The sequence below is a fragment of the Anarrhichthys ocellatus genome, unplaced genomic scaffold (genome assembly GCF_004355925.1).
Source record: "Anarrhichthys ocellatus isolate YVR2014 unplaced genomic scaffold, GSC_Weel_1.0 scaffold100, whole genome shotgun sequence".
NCBI classification, from domain to species: domain Eukaryota; kingdom Metazoa; phylum Chordata; class Actinopteri; order Perciformes; family Anarhichadidae; genus Anarrhichthys; species Anarrhichthys ocellatus.
In genome coordinates, this window is record NW_022280130.1 from 735297 (window position 1) to 755660 (window position 20364).

Below are 20364 nucleotides of genomic sequence, written 5' to 3' on the forward strand. Positions count from 1 at the left end.
TGTTTTCGCACAAACGCATGCAAGCAAACACAGAAATGTACATGCATCCACTCGCAGTTACACATGTGCATGGTTCACACATTCACATGTGTGCATGAATACAAATATACTGTTTGTATGCGCATACACAGTACATGGCTTCAAGCTCCACACACACACACACATTAACACTTTTGCATACATGCTTTTCCTATATATATATATATATATATATATATATATACACACAATTTCATAGTTCTTGCTGGTGTGTGACAATCCTGTCAGAGGAGGAGGAGGAGGCGGAGGAGGCTTGAGCCATGCCGAGTGGTGATTGGCCGTTGCCATACCAACGAGGGAGGGCCTGGTAGGGGGAGGAGCCAGGGGCTGATTATAAAACACTTGTGAGCAGCAGTTTCTCCTCTCCGGAGTGGTCCCCACTGTTTACTCTTCCCCGTCATCTGGCCAGTGAGGCAGCTCGCAGTGCTTCTGCTACAGAGGACAGAGGGTGAGCCATCGCAGGGACTCGTGGACACCCCCCCCCCCCCCCCCCGCATCTTGTGGATTTTACCTCAGCGTGAGTGACACCTGCAGGAGAGGGAAACCTGAGTGGAGAGGCCCCGGAGTCTGCTCCCCGGTGCTGCCCCCCCACCCCAGTCCCCATCCTCTGGCCCTCCTGGATGACCTCTTCTCCTCTGTAAGTAGCACTGCTGCAGCCACATCCACTCACACGTCGTCATGAAGACCTAAGAGCATGGGATCAGGGATCGGCAGGGGAGTCAGAGACGGGGGGTACATAGTGCTGTACTTTATTCATTATTTGTACTATCTTCATTATTTTCTTTTTCAGGATTCCTCGGGGGCTTCCTGCGCTCCATTGGTTGCTTTACTCTCTTTTTTTGGCCTGAAGATCTTTAATGGCACTCTGCATGTAATGAAATTCTGATGTTACATCGCGGTGCAAAATATGAAACGGGTGTAAATTGGATTACACTGTAACCTGATAATGGGAGAAAAGCACATATTGTTCCATACCAAACTATTGGCCACATTAGTTCTGTGACTGATGGGAATCACCAAGATAAAGTCATGCTGTTACTTATGATAACAATGTGAAACATTATGGGAATAGATGAGGCCTCTGTTTTCTGTCTTAATTTGGAAGTGTATGTTGCTTCTGTGTCCCCCGCTGCCATAAGAACATCTTAAGATATGTGAAAGCACAACACCCACAAGCCCACTCACTCGTCCACCTCTCTCCTCTCTGATAAGCCTCATGCATTAGTACTCTCATGTAAACTGACACTGGGCCAGTAGTAATGCAGGAAGGCCCACTCAAATACACAGAGGTCTGTCCATAGCCACTGTACACACAGCGCTGTTTACCTATAAGGGCCTGCGGGTGTAAATGTGTATGTGTGTGTGTGTGTGTGTGTGTGTGTGCGCAACTAGTTCCCTTTTCATATCACGGTCATGCGTTGCTGAATCATGCAGAGTTCAGACTGCAGCGTTGCTGACGCCATCACCAAAATAAATAGCCAGTTAGTGAGAAGTTGCTCATGTGTTGCATGTTGAACACACTAAGAACTCTGAAGTAATGTGTTAAGTCATTACTATAATGATGTTTAAGGGTCTTCAAAAGCATCAAAATGCCCCATAAGAGATTTTTCTTATCCACATTACAGCATGTATGTTTGTTTTGAATTAGGTTTTTTTATCATGCAGCTATGACATTTGATAATAACATAGGCAGATTCTTAAACTGACAATGTGATAAACCTCTCTTCCAAACAGCATTCGTCCAATGATGGCGAAGCATAAGTAACTAGACATGGCATGTTCATCCAGCTTCAGCTTTTATCAACATGCTGTAGCAGTGTGCATGCATGGAGCTTTATAGGAGTAATGTCCAGTACAACCCAAGGGGTCACAAGGTTGTGCAATTTTTTCTTTTTTTTAAATAGTGAAAACACAAGAGCAAAGGTATCAGGAATGGATTAATCAGTGTGTTGTATCTGCTCTGGCGTAAGCCGTTGGCGTTAGCCTTGCTAACTAGCTTACCGCCTACATTTTTGTTATGTCCAGAGCCACAGAGTTCTATATCATTAGCTAACTATTATTTTGTGTGATCACGAGTGACGTTAAAAAAAAATTCCCATTTAAGAGCAACACGTTTACAGCGTGGTTTACTAGTATGGCTGCAACTACATCAAAGTTTAAGCTAACGTCAGTAGCTCTGTCCTGCTCTTTATTGGGGTTGTGAAGGTTTTGCTCTAACGCCAACCTTTAGCCTCAGTCTTTTGGCTTGATATCATGAGTGTATTTGGAAAAGAGTCAGTAAAAAGAAAAGTAAACGTTGATTAGCTCACTAGCTAGAGTTGATTTAATCGACCAGCGACAGTTGTCAGCTGGCAAAATAGAAAAAACAGTTTTTGTCTACTCCGTCTAAAATCATACGCATGTAAAAAATGTTCAAGATGCATAGTTTTACAGTTATAGTGATAGTAATTGGAATCTTGCTTATAGGTTGAATTAATTACATGTAATAAAGCATAATTTGTTAATAAATCAAATGAAATTAGACAAACTGAATGTTGGAGTTTCAAAAATAAAAGCGTGACTGGCAACAGTGTTGTACGCCACAAGTTAAATATAGAGCACTGACTTTAGACCCCAACTACACTGAGTATACACTGAATGGTGCCAAACATAGCCATCATAATAATGAACATGTCATTCTTTCTGTCCTTTTTTTAGTATTCTGTCTTTGCCAGCTTTCAGTCTTTAGTTTGCTTTTCAAAGTGGTCCTAATCTTAATTCCAGTTATCCTTATGCCACTTGCAGAGCCCATGTATACCTGCCTCGCATGATAACAGCACAATTACCTTTTTGAACAGCCTGGCACTGTCATTTAGGTCCAAAGTTGCAATCTTTTACCTTGACACGCTCCCGGCTGAAGCACAATTGCAATGTTTACGCAAACAGATTATTATTGCGGACCGGATTCCTCGCACGGCCCTGGGCCCACTCAGCCATGATAACGCAAAGATAGACCCTGCCATTTTTAACGAGCCCCCTCTCACAGATGAACAAACACATGCAAACATTTGGTCAAACGCAGCAAATGGAAAGCAGTTTGTGGTTTACACAGCGCAGAGTCTACTGGCTACTGTGATGAAACACTGACAGGTTAAATGCTTCGGCAAGCAAGCGTCTTTTGTGAAAATAAAACCATCATTTCACAACCTGAGACTCCAATGCGTTCTCATTGTGTGTCTAAATTACACTGCGATGGCTGTATTCTAGTGGTGGAGCCTGTTTTCCCCAACAACACAAAGACAACTAACACACGATATCGTCAGTGCTTCTGCATGAAGAGGGAACTGTGTGGGCAGTGTGTTTTATGTAGGTCAGTGACACTACATAATTACTAGGTAAAGCAGTTTACCTCTTATTGTTGCCATTTAGAGATGCTAGCATGCAAAATTGCCAGTAGCACTGAGGAACATTGTGTTCCTGTGTCTTCTTGTTACTTTCCATTCTCTACTCTTTTGTTCGCTCACTCCTTACAGGAATGCTCTACTGAGTATTCTTGTAAATATACAAAAATTGTGTTTATATTCAGTGTTACTCTCCAAAACCCAATGTGTGAATGCACTTCCTTTCTCATAAAACAATTGCTAAGCCGATCTTTGATGGTGTGTTTTTTAATAGGAGCGCAAGTCCTCGTTTGATGCGTGTGGACGTTTGGGGCGGGCTGATTGGCTCAAGGTATTGCCACATGCAGCTTATCACTCGTTGACGAAGAGGAGTTCGGTTGTAACCTTGTATTTCCAGCATCCAGCAGCAAAAGTGAACCACAGTCAATGAGCCTGGAAAGGCCCGCTGCGAATCACATGCTCGAGCCCCGAAGCCCCGCCCCCGCTGCTGCACAAAGCGCTGTTCACTTGTTTCATTAATATCGAACATGTTGCGTGTCCAAACTGCACCAGCTTCGACACTGTGCGGCCTTGGGTCCCCGGCAATATATCCGCTAAGTGTAAAGCAGATCGGATGAAAGGTTCTCGAGATATCGGAATAACACACAGACAGGCAGAGAGTTCTTTCTTTACAGTTGGATCACTAGCTTGGAGTCTTCTTCTCCCTGTCTCTCTTGGCATATTTCTGTACTTATTTGCACATTGCAACAGCCAACTGTTGATCAGCTAAATAGCATGAGGATTACCGCATAAAGAAATGATCATAAGGAATCACCATTGGTACATTTAATATATTGTTTGTACGTTTCAGCTCCTGCACTGCAACGTGATTGGATGCTGTCTTTGTGTGCACGAGCTGCCAGGGTCGCATTGACTGACTAAAAAAAGACCGAAAGGACCCAAGTGTTGCTGGGCATGCTTTCCTCACTCACGCCCAATATGCTTGAAAAGCTCTTCACAGGTGGGCAGGTGGTGCATTCACAGACGAGGCATCCAGCTCATTTAAAAATGTCCACCCTATCTGTGGCTGCCAACGCTTTAGAATGAACTATGTTGTTTTCAGGGAACACTGGACAAACAAAAATTGTGTTCAGCACTGTCTGGTGAAGAGAAGCTGATTGATGAGCAGTTGGGCATCCTGGCGTCCAGGGATCGCTCCTCTGGGCAGGAGGGTATAGCCAGTGTGTTCTTTGCGCTTTGCATAATTGCAGGCTTCTGTCTCCCAAGTTGCTAGTATAGTGCTGCAGCTGTGATAGGTTGGCTCGCACACCGACAGAGACAGACGCCACCTTGGGAAATCTAAATAATGTGTTGTGTGCGAGTGGTGTGAGGAAAGCTGTGAGTCATGGAGCCGCTCCTGTCAGACCATAAGCCAGAACCCGAGGGAAAACGTCCCAACAGCCAACACATCAGAAAAATCACATACACATAATGTGACGTAAAGCCATCTGACGGATGTAAAGGTCTAAAACTCTGATGCACGTTTTTGACATTAAACTGAAATAGATTTCTATCTAAAGTCATGTGTAACTAATTTAATGGTCATGGTTTATTTGTCTGCTTCGTCAAACAACTCAAAAGTAATTCTGAAGTACATAACAATGTAAGACAGACCTAATGATCACCAATGGGTTTGGCAAATAAAGATAAAATGTGTCAGCAGCCGGACAGGCGATGAATACTTCACTGGTATATTCAGCTCCGATCTACCACTAAGTCTACATCAATACACAACCACCTGATTCAAGCCACCCACCTACTAACGAAATGACTACACTATGAGAAATGACCCACTCTATTATGTGTATTGTATTTACAATCTGCAAAATAACCACACAATCTTGCTTCTAGTTTAAGAAGCTGAAGTGCTCGCTGATGGTAAAGTTACTGGCAGGAACAATCGGTAAGTAATGCTAACAGTAGCTGCTAACACCTCTTCCGAAGCCCAAAGTCCAACCAGTGAAAGGCAATAACTGAGGCCTTGAGATGGTTTATTTAGGACGAAATGCAACCATTTAGAGTTGTTTAAAATACCACTTTAACTTATTATCACTCCCAACTCCTCAAATATTGTTGTTTGGTCAGAGGCCCGATGTTGGGAACTATGACGCACAGTACTCCCGTCAGTTTTGGACGTGTCAGCAACGGCGTGTCAGTTTTGCCCTCGTTACATGCATACAGTGTCTTTTCAAAATAAACTTCCAACATAGGTTTAGGTTTGGAGAAGATTGTCATCTGGAAAATAAGTAATTGTTACATAACTCACATATGCAGCATTAGTTACATAACATAAGCAAGTTGAAATAAGTCAACGCGGTCATGGCTTCAAACGGGACACAAACAGTGGTCTCCTAGATGTCCATATATGTTTGACCCAAGCACCAATTCCAACATCATCCTTAGGTGGACTTTCTTGTTCTTTCTACTAAGTCAAATGCTCTGGTACTTCTAATACTGACATGGAAGGGTTTAGGTCTGGGTCAATTGATTAGTTGGTTACAGATGCTGAAGAGGTGCCTCGGTACATCGATATCAAACACAGACTGAGCGCGGCATTTAACGAGTTAGGAGCGAGACCTGGTTGTTATGGAAGTCACTGATGGGGGAGCGGAGCTAAGTCTGACTGCTAAGCCCTTAGTTATGTCCACAAACACGGATGCTTCCTGAATTCAGTGTTTACAAGACTGAAAACGTCTGTAGAATAAGATGTGGACACGTCGCATTTCAGAAAGCTCCAGTGAACTTGTTATTTCTTCCTGTCAGCAGGAAGTTTACCAATACAATTTTACAGTTTGCCATGTTGGCCTCGCTGAATTCATCTCATGCTTTCAGTCACAACAGACGCCGATTAGACTGAGGCCGTCTGGGGATTATAACTGTCTGCGTCACTGCTATCTCCTCTTTATCTTTCAATCTCACTACTCTTCCTTTTGTATTCTCTTTCTTCTTTTCTTCTTTACCCCTGGACCTTTTTCCCTCCCTGCTGTCCTCATCCCCATGAGCATAATACGCTGTTTTGTTTTCAGTTTTATCTGTGGCAGCTAAATCATCCGCAGAGACATTTTTTAATTTGAGACACATTGCGTGGCAACTTATCTCAGCATCTGCATTCCGTCTCGTCTCTGATGCTGCTCTGATGTCGGCAATCTGTGTCCATGTGCATGTTTTGGAAGGGTTGGGTTCAGGTGTTGACAGCCTACAGAGAGAGAAGAGACACTGTCGGAAGGAGTAAACCAAAGCCTCGTCAAACAGTCAAACACACTGCATGTTCTTTCTCTCTGAAACGATTAGACCACTCATCCTGTTAATATGGGACTGCCTGAACATGTAATAGTCAGATCAGCTTCATCATCATGGAGCTTTGACCTTTTGCAGGTGCTCTACTGTAAGATGGCTTCAACTGTGACCAGCATACCTGAGGCTAAGGCTGGGACATCATGAATTTAACATGCGAACATGGACCTATGTGGACCTACGTGCAAGAGTGTGTGTGTAGAAGCAACAGGTGAAAATATGTGTGGGTTAGGGTTATGATTATTATGTATCAAATGTTACAGTCAGACTTTTTGTGAAGACTGGACTGCGTTGTGTCTTTTGAGGATTATCAGTTATCTAGAGAATTTTGTTATCTGGGTTTGGTGTGTCATTTATGTTGAGTGTTTTATTTTGATACTCGCCTTCTCTTTCGCTGCAGACTACTTTACTTCCTGCCTTTGTGTGGCTGCCCCGCCCCCTAATTGTTTTCACAATATCCTTATTTGGCTCTGCTGTCACCTGCCCCTCGTTATTACCCTCCTGTCCTTCCAGCGTTCCAGGGCTTGTTTGTTTTTTGTTTACTGCTTTTACTTGCCTGCTTTTGGACCCTGCGAGTCATCTCCTCGATAAATCATTGAACATTTCATGCTTCGCTACCTCAATCAATCCATCTGCGTTTTGGATTCAACTCCTAACACTGTCACATACAAATCCCTGTGAATCTCCAAACAAACAAAAACACCATGACATGTGTGGCCTGCTGCGCAAACCATGCTGGTGCCCTGTGACACAATAGGCCAGTCTGATGTTGACCTCCAGCACTGTTGTTGTCCACTGACAGCCACTGGACACAGTAGGCCAACTGTTCACATGGGGAAAGGGGGGGGGTGACATGTAGACAGACACGGGAGAGGACAACAGAGGGTTTAATTGTTAACTGTTGTTAACTTTTTTTTCTACAACTATTCTGAGCAAAATCCTGAAAAGTGAGATTGATGAGGAGCCAAAGGCAGTGAGAGATAAACAAGTGATGAAAAAAGATAACTGTGTCAAGCAGAGAAATGGAGAATCTGTTGTACGGCCATGTACCAGAGCAAATAAGGCAGCGATTGTTGTCCCGTGAGGCCCAACTCCAAAAGATGGGATGGAAGGAAACAAAAGGTCATCTTTATTACATCTCCAGACACAAAGAGAACAAGAGGAGAATGTGACGTGTTTGACCATGTGCTTTGCTTAACGATCATAAAGATGTCAGACAAGAGTATGCTGGATGTTTCATAATAGATAAGAAGGATATGGGCTCAAGGTCTATGGCTTAACGTTTTTCTCCACAACACTGCACAGGGGGATGTCTGGCAGGATTGATTATCACTGTGGGACGAGACTGGAAGAAAACCCTCTAAGTTTTTCTTCTATCTCTTAAAGGATCACCCTTTTCGCAGACAGGACTCAAGCCAAGTCTCTCTAACGTGCCCATTTAAGAATAGCGTTCGGGGTGAAAATAGCGTTCACTGCAGCCTGGAGTAAGTGAAGGGCAGGAGTTCAAAACTGGCCTTAGTCCATGCCAACTTCCTATTTAGTCAGACAGTGTTGTTTAAGGCAACGATCATGCTGTGTTTGGAGTTCATGAGAATATTATTATATTATTATTGTTTTACCAACCGTGTTCTCGTCAAGCTTGTTTCCAGCAGCAGGCAGATATTATCAGAGGAAAAATGCTCTGATGAACTCACTGTACACTACCATCTTAGCACTAAAAACAGCAGACGAGTGTAGTTAGAGACTAGCTAGTGAACACAGTGGGGCATTCAGCACCTGAAATAGACGGGAGATGTTCTTCTCAAGGTTGGTGGAGACCAAAACCGAGCTAAAAGTAGTCTGAACCGACCCGTTCTCACTGCAAACCTGTCAAATACAGATGATGTGGGCATGCACCAAGGCACCCTTTAACGTCAGTGTAAGACGCACCCCGGGCTTTCAAATAACTCCAATATTAACCCATCCGCATCCTTATTAGATGGTCAGAGCAACTGATGTAGCGTATAAAGGGCGAGAAAGTCTGCGTAGGACGGGTGGGTCAAACAAACACAGGACTTTCTCCCAGGAGACCAATGTTTGTGTACCATGTGAAATGTTTACTTATTTTATCGTGGTTAAGTCAAGCCAGTTACGTAACAAACGTAGGCCCCTTATTTTACGTAAACAAACCTACTTATCTTAACCCAAACTATGGTCTTTTCCAAAGTCTAACCAAGTACTTTGGTGCCTAAACCTAAACAAGTACTGTAGTTCTGTTGCTTTAGCGAACCCAAAAACTATGTAAACCTACTTTGAAAGTTTATTTTGAAAAGAAACCAAATGCATGTCACGTTTCATGTAAACATGGACATTTATTTTGAAAAGACACTTTGTATACCATGAGCGGACTTGAATTCATCAGGTGGCCACACACCATATGATTAGGCTGCTAACGTGTGTTTCAAGTCTGTTAGAGGTTGAATAGTTTCCTCACATGTTAGTCATACAATTTTAGTTAATAAGCCAATGTCGTGTTTTCACCTTGTGGCCAAAGCATCAATCAACGCAGCTACAACTTTTGTTTTCAAACTCTTCTCAAACTCTTCTCCTAGATTACACAAGCGTAAACCAACATCCTTACTACAGCCTTTACTTGTTCTGCTTGCCTGTTTCCAGCGCGACTTGCTGAAGTTTGTCTGTGAATCACTTATTCATGTTTTGTTAAACAAAAGGGAAATGTTGTGTTGATAAAACACTTATAACTGTTAAGTGTCAAAGCTGCAGTTAATTTTTATAAAAGAAATTATACTGTATATATCATATTTGTTACAATTGTCACTATATTATGACAGCAGAACATGAGAAAAAAATCTGGTTCCTCTGCCTCCTTTTAGTGCTCATAATGGACTGTAAGATTCCACACATCCAAAGAAAAACAACCAATCGGAGCCGAGGAGTCTCTAATGCAGCTGTCAATCACTGCTGGTTAAACTTGAGAACTCAGGCAACTCTGATCAAATATGAATGAAGATTATATTACTGCATTGACTATTTCTCTTCTCAAATGTTTTTAGCAACATTATTAGAGTACTGTTTAGCTGTGAAATGAGAAAGTTTGCTTGGTTTTTGGCATGACTATTTTCAACATGGCGGCCGGGTCACAAAGAGAACCCCAAACTCAACCTTGTACTGTACGACAATAGATTGTATGTAAGAAGTGGACGTAGTAACCGCTACGTCACCCATTGGTTCGTGTGGACTACTGTTTTGAAGCCTCGAGGTCGGCTTTTTGACCTTTGACATCTTGGTTTTTGGCTGCCACCATCTTGGTTTGTTGGAACCAGAAGTGACACGAGAGGGTGGAGCTAAGTAGGCCTGAAACTACATTTTTATGAGACCACATTGTTGCAATTAACTGTCAGTCATAAACTGAAAACATACAGTGAAAGGGTTAAAAAGGTGTGAGATGAAAACATGGACAACACCCAAACTGGGCAATGCCGTGGTAGCGACCTGTCAATCACAAGGTAGCCCCGCCCTAAAGCATACCCTGCTGTATGGTTTATGTTACCTTAAATGGACCATAATTTACTTAATGAACATCATGCTGTATTGAAGAAGACTTGAAACTAGAGAGTCTTTTTCTCATAGACTTCTATACAATCTGACTTCTTTTTGCAACCAGAAGACTCGCCTCAGGTGGTCTTCAAACGGAATGCAGGTTTAACACACTTTCCTATTGGGTTCACTTTTCGTGCCTGGAGGTTTCCCCTTTGTTCACAACTCAAACAGCTACTGGACTTTATTTCTGTTACCTACAGACACTGCTGGACGGTCGTTCTAGTTCCCCTGCTGTCATATTGTGTGTATGAATTCAGGCCGTGTTGATTTAAGTTCCTCATACGCAGTTGATTTCACCAAACACTGCCCTGCTGCAAAAACATGCTTTATTTCAATTATCTGTGTCTTGTAGTCGGACGGCTGGATATCGGCACCGCAAATTGGATTAGTTGCATTAAGGACTGAACACACCAGCTGTTTAACAGTGATTCTCTCTTAACACTCTGGTTTCAGTGAGGCAGCACTCTCTCGCAGTTGTACAAGAAAAGCTATACTTTCAGTCCGTATGAACTACTGGAGCACACAGTAATGTCACCTCAGGCCCAAGGTCAGTTCTAGCGCATATGACCCAACACATACACAGATTACACAGACAGATGTGCTCTCTTGCACACACACACACACACACAATGACTTAACAACATGGAAAAAGAAGAAGTGTATGAGAACAAAGCAACGTTTGGGGAAATTTCTTCCCATCATTTGTTACTGAATTTATCTTCTGAGCGATATAACTGAAGCAATGTTTGCGTCGTCAGTCGGGTGTTTGAACTTGGGTCATGGAGTGCTAAGAAGCACATCTTCTCTTCTTATTGGAATTCTGAAACGCTTTGCATCCATTCAGATACATTGTCTCCTGGCTGTAGGTACAGTGTAGCCGATCCATTTCTCTTGTGAAAATGTTACTTCATAGTTTGTGTTGCTGTGATTCTATAGGTGTCGTTTTATCGACATAAGTGGTTACCACCATTAATGTGACTTTGAAAGCAAGATATCAGAAGTTTGGTAACGGTTTCAGACAGACACAGAGAGCGTCTGAGCGAGTCTTCTTCTCTGTCTCCCTCGCTACCCCTCCCCCTCCAACCTCTTGCCTCTCCCAGAGATCACAGCTTGTGTTGGCAGCCCTGTCAGAAGCAGGAAGCGGTCGGGCTAATGGTCTGCCCTGACGGCCTCTCATTCATTCATTTACTCAGTTTCGACAAGCTGGACTGAGAAAACAAAGTGAAAGAGAGTCAGAAATATATTTGCCTGAGGTTTTCGTCATCACCCAGAGTGAGTCACAGTTGTGTATCTCTGTGCCTTACATGTAGATAGATTGTTGGATGTGTGTCATGTTTTGCTGATGACGGTGCCCATTGACCTGTATACAACAATGAAGCCCATGTAAACAAGCCCTGCATCTCTTCCCATCAGCTGGCCCCATTGTAAATGAGTACACATGAGGGGACTTGTGTATATTCATTTAGCCGGCGCGGATGGCTCACTGGACTGCTGACATAGGGCTTTTTTGCTGAATAAAACACACTCGTCCTCAACCTCCCCCAACCCCTTTTACCACTGACTTCCTGTTTTGATGCCGGTGGACGTAGTTAGAATGGATATTGATATCATCAGCTGCTTTGCCCTCTATAATGTCATTATTCAGTGCTGGGAGTCTGTTCGATTTCAATAAACGCATCAAATTACTTCTCCCATCTGTAATGTTACAGACGCTGGCTTATGAACGGCCCATCGTCGACTTGGCTGTACTTTGAAAGGGTTGTCATCTGAAAGTTACGAGAAAAATAATGAAAGTTGCATCCAAAACCACAAGCAGAAAAGATGCAAACCCTTATGATGATGTATGAGCCGGTGCCACACAATGTACAACTTCCTCCATTTGACAGAGTAGCTCTGAGAATGATGCCAAATACTCCTGATTGGCTGCAAGCGTTCTGATTCTAAAATGGTACCCTTCTCCAAACAGAGGAGTCTGTTGTCTACGAAATAAATGAGGCGCAACCACCAGTTTGACACACAGCGTCCATCGCAATCAGGAATTTTCTCACTCACGACCACATGCCCACATGCCCACTTGTGGCTGTCTGAACAGAAACGAGTGCGTTGTTTTTTTTGTCCAAGACCATGTTAGTGATTTTCAGCCTGTGAGTACAGTTGGGCTGCTCTATAAGAAAAGAAAGAAGACATTATTATTATCATATATGTTATACCTTTTGTCATTTTGTTTATTTCTCATCTTTAGTTTTCTTCATTTTTTCCACTCAAGATGCATAAAGTCTTTTCTGTGTCTTTTCAATGTTTGGCACAAAATGGCACAAAATGTTAACAGTTTTTGTTTAAGAAGTTCAATTTTATAAATGAATGTGTCCACTTAACGTTAGCTATTGATACCAAATAAAGCTAAAAGTACATCACTATTCAAACTGCTACAGATACAGCTTCTTATTTTGCTGCCTCAATGAGCTTCGTAAAATATTGTGTTACCGCTAACAGCAATTCCATCATTTTCTTTATTGTCTGTTGGGGTAAATGCACCGTCCTAAATAATAGGTAATCGCTGAGTGCACATGGTTACAGGAGTTTGAGAAGATGGTGTCCCAACTGGCACATAATCATGTTCATGAGCATCCATGTTTAATTATTTAGGGTGTACTTTATCAGCCATAGTTTAGGATTCATTAAAAATCTTTACATTGATATATTTGATTATAATCAAACTGGTATCCAAAAAAAAAACAAAGCTAGGTAAAATAAAAAGATCTACATCTAGCAAAATGCTAAAAATGTCATAACTTCTTACATATCTTTCAACCTGAACTCTTACTACTACTATTGACTTCTGCTAGCTAGCTTTCTGCTTCACAACAGTCACGCTAGCCCACTGACCAATCCCGGCGCACGTTAATGCTGAGCTGCACGTTAATGCTGACGTACTTGTTGCAGGCTACCTAGGATGCTCTGAGAAGAATATGCCCAACATGTCAAACTAAAAATCAGATTGGTTGAAGACTATGACAATCAACAATATCGTCCCCATTCACTTAAACTGCAAAGTCTACCTAACAGGCCTCGGGCCTCTGTTTTAAGCCAGCAGAGAAGGCCTTGCAGGCCCTGACGGCCCACCACAGAGAGGAAGATATGTGACCTGAAAGCCCAGCTGGATGAGGTTGAGGCTAAACCCCTCAGGTAATAGATAGTCGTCTCCAGGCTGTCTAGAACCCCTGCAGCGGAGTCCTTTTTAGCACGGAGCTCTAACTTGATTCTCTTTTTGTCTGCTGATCTTTCTGTGCTTTCCGCAGCATCGGGCAGATCTTTCATATAGAGCTTTGTTCCTATCTTTATTCAAGAGCATGGTATTTCAATTCGAGAGCATGATTTGTTGATTTCCCTTCAGATTTTATTACGCTATTCCTCAAAACGCTGCCCTCACACTCAAATAGCCGCTGCTTGCGCTTCGATTTCTGCTCAAACTCTATGCTTGTACTCCAATTTGTTGTTGCTTGCACAGATTTCCTACTCTCCAGCTTCAGCCCTTCTCCTCACCCCCGGGCTCCTCTTATGTGCTCGTGAAACATCTGCTCACAGATTTCTCCTCTGCTCTTGGATTGTTTTTTGCAACAAAATTCCCCAACTAATAGAACGCCAGATGTAGTGTTGACCAATGAAATGATCGCTGCCTTGTTGCGGGTCGGTTCGCTTTACTTCTTAGAGCGTTCTGGACGGGCGGTTAGTCTTTAACTATGGTGCTTTCTTTGCTTTCTGTACATCTTTTGCAATAAAATGATAGCATACCAGCGCCCATACCTTTTCTATTACTATAATAACTACACCGGCTACTATTACTGGAACCAACTTTTTTATTTTTACCCTACGCTGACAAGGATGCTGTGAATCAACCACTTCAACACACTTGTAGACAGCTGCATACAGAGAACAAGCCATTAGGTACTAATGTCTGCTAAACTTGAGGTGGTAACCATCGCGGTCAGCCCCTTCTGTAATTTAGTTCCCTTTCAAACTTAAACTGAATATACTTGTGTTGAAAGTGTTGAATTGTCAGTCTTGGTTAACGTTAGTTCTGGAGAGCTCTGTTTTGTTTTTGTGAGTGAGAGACTGGGTGCCGCGGTATATAACGTTATTTAGTCAGTGGTATTCCTGTTGACTACTGAAGTAGCATACTGCTGTGGTCATAAACGACATATAACAGCTTGTGTTGCATTGACTGGTGCCCCTCCCCAACAGCATGAACAGATTTTTGGAATTTGATGGGGTTGTTGCACAAAAACAATCCGAGAGTAGAGGAGAAATCAGAGAACAGACGTTTCACAAGCACACTGAGGAGAAGGGCTGAAGCTGAAAAGCAGGAAATCTGTGCAAGCAACAATATATCTGCGGGCAAGCATACAAACGCAAGCATGGGGCTATTTCAGTGTAAGGACATGGTTTTGAGGGAAAGCATTACAAAATCTAAACGTGGAATCAATAAGTCCTGCTCTCAAAGTGAAAGCACACGCTCTGGAACACAGATAGGAAAATGGCTCCATAGGACAGATCTGCTCAATGCTGCGAAAAGCAAAGAACAATCTCTAGCAACAGATTTCAAAAACAATCAAAGATCTGCAAGTCAATTGGAGCAGATGAAGGCAACCCATCAAAACAGGGTGACGGGAATCAAGTTAAAGCTACGTGCTGAAAAAGACTCTGGTACAGTCGTTATCGACAAACATATATTATCTGAGGGTGCAGCTGAAAGACAAAGCAGAGTTTAAGGCTCACGCAAGAGTGCTTAGGAGCACTCTAAAGTTTGAGAGGGTTCAAGCTCAGAAAATGCAGAATAAACTGAGGCTACATCCACACTAATACTCCGCTTTTTTAAAATGAAAACGCTCTCCGTCCGCACTTAAATCCGCAAACCGTGAACCTTTTAAACATCCGCTCCGTAGGGCTGATAATGCCACTGGCTAATCGGTCCATTAATAGCTGCTTCTTCCGCAAAAATGCAGACTTTAACTGGACAACAGCTGCTAGTAAAGACAACAAGGTCAGCAACACCTGTAATCGGTCGTCCATGTTGAATTAACCTGGTAGTTGATCGGTAATCAAGGCTGTTGTTTGTGATTTTCCGGGAAAGGCTCACGTGAGTGTGACGAATCAGGGAAGGACACGTTGTGACTGCTAGGAACCAATCAAGTAGCGTACGCGGGTGTGGGTGTCATCGTTTCCAAACTTATGCGTTTATGATCGTCCACACGAAGAGGCAACCCCAGAGTTTTTAAACTTATCCGTCTTCGGGAGCGTTTCCAAACTCCTCCATTTTCGGTGCTCGAAAACTCCGGCGTAGTGTGGACGCTCATTGTAAACGTAGCAAAACGTATACATTTTCAAATGGAAACGTAGTAGTGTGGACATGTTTCTAGGATTAGAATGATCACATCATGAAATAGATTGAGAGCATGGTGTGGCAATTGAAACATCTACAACTGTCTATGTCTAGATAAAATAACATGTATTTGACTGCGAGCACTTCATACAACACCAGTGAAGAGATGCAGCAGCAGAAGAGCAAAGGTCTTTTTAATCCACATCTTATCAATAAACACAGTCCTCCTCCTCTTCAGAAAGTTCACAGCAAACCAAATTAGTATAAAGACCCACCACTGTTACTCAGCTCGTGACACAAAGATGTCTTTGTACTGTTGTTTTTCAATGCAGATGTCAATTTGCTTGAGTGGATGACATGTCTGTTTCAGACCACAGTGCCAACTACAGTGTAACTCTTGTGTGTGTGTGAGGTACCCCCTTCCTTCAGTATATAGCTCTACCCTGCTGAGACACAGGGGAAGTCTGCCTTCATAAAGGCCGCCTGACCAATTCTCAACGGGAAAAACAGCCACAACCACGGCACTTTGGCCAGCCTAGTTGTATTGATTTCTGTCTGCACAGTAAGCCTCTTTCCTCCCCTTAATCTGATATATGTGATCTCTTTTTATTATGCCAGTTTCCTAAACTTATAGCCTCCTCTAATGTCGCGTATTTCCTCTGACATTTAACTGATTGTCAGGTTTTTATGTTCATTCTAGCCTATTTGTATCTTGTAGTATCACTGTCAGAAGATCCACCGTGAGCTGGAGGAAGACTCCTGCCACCCTGCAGTAAATTACTGCTGCTAAGGTCGGTTTGAAATCGATGTTAAGTGCACCTTTACAGTCTTGATGGATGGAATTGTGCGCTACTGGGCCAGAAGTGTTTTCCAGGTCTTGAAATATGAAGCTGAGGACTCTGTGGCTGCTTCAGCTGCTCATTGAACATGATTGTGTGTTAACAACATAAAAAGGTCAACAATGCTGCTTTTTGCAACGTTTGCTTTTGGCCTTTTGTTCTACCAAGAGCGTGTTCCCCATCCATCTGAGGAGTCACATGTGCCGAATGTGATTGATTTCTGAAGGCTTCTCCATTTCAACATTAGAAATCCTCCTTTCCTCTGTACTGATCTGGGGATTATTTGCTTCCACGGTCGCCTTTTCAGCTGCTTCCTTCACACGCTGTTCAATTTATGGCTGCCACCCACACTTCTCTGGCTCTGACAATGGCTCTGGCATTTCCATTGAACTCCCGGGCCTTTGTGCATTTCTTACACCTTTTATATTATATAACTTTCACCCCTGAAAGTGAAACCCAGTCGTCAGAAAAAAAATGTTGCCATTGTATGTTTCTGCAAACCATGGAATACGTTGAACGACGTTTCTGATTGGTTAGGTTAATAAGGCAACAAAACTCCCAAGGTTAGAAAAGAATCATGGTTTGGTTTCAAACAATAATGTAACACGGTAATGTCTGCACCAGGAGGATGTGTGTTAGTGGATGGATGGCTCAAACAAACACAGTACTTTCACCCAGGAGACCACTGTTCCGTGTCCCATGTGAAACCAAGAGCAACATCATTTATTTTAAGTCGCATGTAACTACATTGGTACGTAACCACGTCACGTGCATACATTGCATAACAAACTTAATACTAGTTTTAATTCAAACCGTTTCCCAATTTTAACTAAGACTTAATTCTAGTTTCACTGCCGTGAAAACAGTAATTTAATGAATCACATCAATAAATAAATGTGTTTTTCATCCAGATGTTGTCAGGGCCCGTGCTCGACTCTCTCCTTGACTCCAGCCCATGTTAATCATTCACTTGTTTTGTGTGACTGGAGGAGAAGCCAAATGCTGTAGCTCGCAATGAAGAAATAATGAGGGGGGGGGGAGTTTGTGTTTTTACTGGTGTCTGTGCGGTCTTTATTTGATGCCTTATAGACGGGTTTCACACAAAAATCGTGGATGTGCTTGAGACACAACGCTACAATGTAATGGATGAATGAGAACATTCTCTGTTCAGGATTTAAAAATAAAGCCACTTTGTAGAAACTAGTAATAAAACTGTTTAGAGGATAATGTCTATTACCTACTTCATATCTACCTCTTATTTCCAAATCTATTCCACACTTTGACTCCAGGGACCAGTTTCACAAATACATTTTTGACTGGACTGCCAGTCTTTATTTTGATACTCCGTTGATTGTGGGATTAATTACAAAACCCCGGCAGCTTCTTGCTGTTGTTGTTTCCACATTGTGAGTCTGTGTGTGTGTTCTGGAGACACCTCTTCTCTGATTGCAAATTAGTCCTCCTGAAAATAGTCAAGAACTGGACAGCAAAGGATCAATGTTCTATTATCAGCATCCATCTGAAGTTTGACTACTTGTTAAATATAAGTCATACTCAGAATCTTTGTGAAACCTAAATCGATAGTTTTGTTCTCTGAGTCAACAGGGAGGTTTACAATCTATGCAGTTTGTCACACAAACAGCCCTCTTGAACTCTTCTTTGTTTTGGTTTGTCTGGCACCTTGTTATAATCCAATTTCTTGATCCTTGTATTGCGTTTTAGTTGTATTGTGGTGTGGGTTAGAAGTTCACTGCTGCTAGTTGCTGCTGGATTCACCCAGGCACTGTGTGTGTATATTGTATTACATCTGGTCTGTATTTGTTTATGTGTGTGTGTGTGTGTGTGTGTGTGTGTGTGTGTGTGTGTGTGTGTGATGCTCCTGATAGGACAGTGTCACGACCCTGGGATCGCTCACACATATAGCCGTATTGTAATTGAGGCCTAAAAATACCAGGAGCGAATGTGGAGTCTCGTGGAGCCTCCCAACACACATCTCTTAGAATCCACAGTAATGAGCAACAAATCCATGTCAGTAAAGGACTCATGAAGACCCCATGACACCAATATCTGCAGCACACAAACGCAGAGAAAAAGAAGAGAACGCAAACATGAGTAGTGGAAAAAAAGAAAAAGGGAGAGAGTAACTAACTGATAGGGCTGGCTGTGGTTGTGTAACCTACTGGATGGGAGACAGTATATTGATCAGCTGCTTTCCTGCTGTTTTCTGCCTCATTATCAGATGACTCAGACGACTGTCTTTGGTCAAGCTTGCACATAAAGATCCTTCACAGCTGCACAGCTGCTCTGTGTCATGAAGGCACGGCACCAGGGAGTGTTTACACTTTAGTTTCTTTGATTTATGCTGTACTGTATGTTGTTCTGTACATAGTAAAAAATAGCCCGCATTTGTTTTTCCTAAATGTTTTTTTTCTGAGAAAAGTATCCATATTCATTGATGGATTGGAGTATTGGTTGCACATCTCAACCTCTCTCTCCGTGTGTCTATTTCTTCTCCAAGAGTCGGTCCTCCCCAGCACCATGAACAAGATGAAGAACTTTAAGAGGCGTTTCTCCCTTTCTGTTCCTCGAACCGAGACCATTGAGGAGAACGAGTTCACAGAGCAGATAAACCAGCTCAACATATGCCACACCCAAGGTAAGAACCCCCCCCATTCCCCTCACTTTTCTGACCCTTTCCTCTCTCTTCATTGCCTTCAGGAGGTTTGGATGAAAGTGGAACATTTGGACTTTGCCACATGGATAATTGCAATCAAACGCAATATATTGTTCTTGTTTTTTCTTTAGTGCAATGTCTTTTGGTTTAATTTAAGGTGGTATCAGCGGCTGCAATCCATTCTTTGTGAATTCTGAGAGTTGACATTGGATTTAAATTCTGCCCCGTGACATCGTCGACGCATAATTGTGGGAATTGTGGGCTAATATTCTGTACAATAAATTTGGGGAGTGTAACTTTAGAGAATCGTCAACAGCCAAATCTCTCTACTTTGTGTGTTGGTTGTGTGGGTTGCCACACAAAGATATCTTTTTGTAACTCCACTCTTATCTGAGGGATTTCAGTTTCTTTTTTTTACACGCTGGCAACAGTTGGCCGACAAAACCATTTTACAGCCAAACCGTGGGTTAATTAAGCGCGTTTAAAGTCCTGAAGCCTGAGCTCCTCTACTTCCTTGTGCGAATGAACAGCTTGTGTCTAATAATAGAGCGCAAACTGCAATCTCACTCTGGGTTTTAATACCAAACACAAAAGCCTTTCTTTCGTCCCCGTGTCTGTAACGGACCCTCACAGATTAACCTGTTTTTTTGGTGGTGGTGGGGGGGGGGGTTTCTGGCTACACGACTGGTAACACTTCAAAGGAGAATGAGGGTTGTGGTGGTGAGTAGGGGGGTAGATGCATCCAGTATGCGGTTTTTGCAGTTTGTATTACACAAAGAGATGGAATAAGATGAGTTGCGTGAATACACAGGGCTAGTAGGATGGTTAAGACTTTCATTCTACACGATGTGCAGTGTTGTTTATGGTTGTTTGAGGATGGGAATAAAGCGTGTAGGTTTGTTGCTTCATATTTATATTCATATTTAATGCAAAAAATATAACGTCAATAGAAGAAGAGATGTTGTTGGTGCGGGATGCGAGGTCACTCTAGGTGTATTGAAATTGTTGAAGTGCACAAGCGTGTGAATGTACACATGATGTACTGTGATGAAGCGATCTCATCAGACCTGATGCCGATCCGACTGCCTGGCAGAGAGAAGCAGCTGGATATGTAGTTAC

General features: G+C 42.6%; 1 protein-coding gene across 1 annotated transcript in view; it reads left to right on the forward strand.

Moving 5' to 3' along the window:
• The first annotated feature begins 420 nt into the window (after positions 1–420).
• cdk18 (cyclin dependent kinase 18) overlaps positions 421–20364 on the forward strand; it is a 40782-nt gene continuing 20838 nt past the window's right edge. Inside the window, exons 1-2 of the mRNA XM_031875915.1 lie at positions 421–676; positions 19090–19227. Of these exons, the coding sequence (XP_031731775.1) occupies positions 19110–19227 (118 nt within the window). The 5' untranslated portion in view covers positions 421–676; positions 19090–19109. The remainder of the gene's footprint in view (positions 677–19089; positions 19228–20364) is intronic.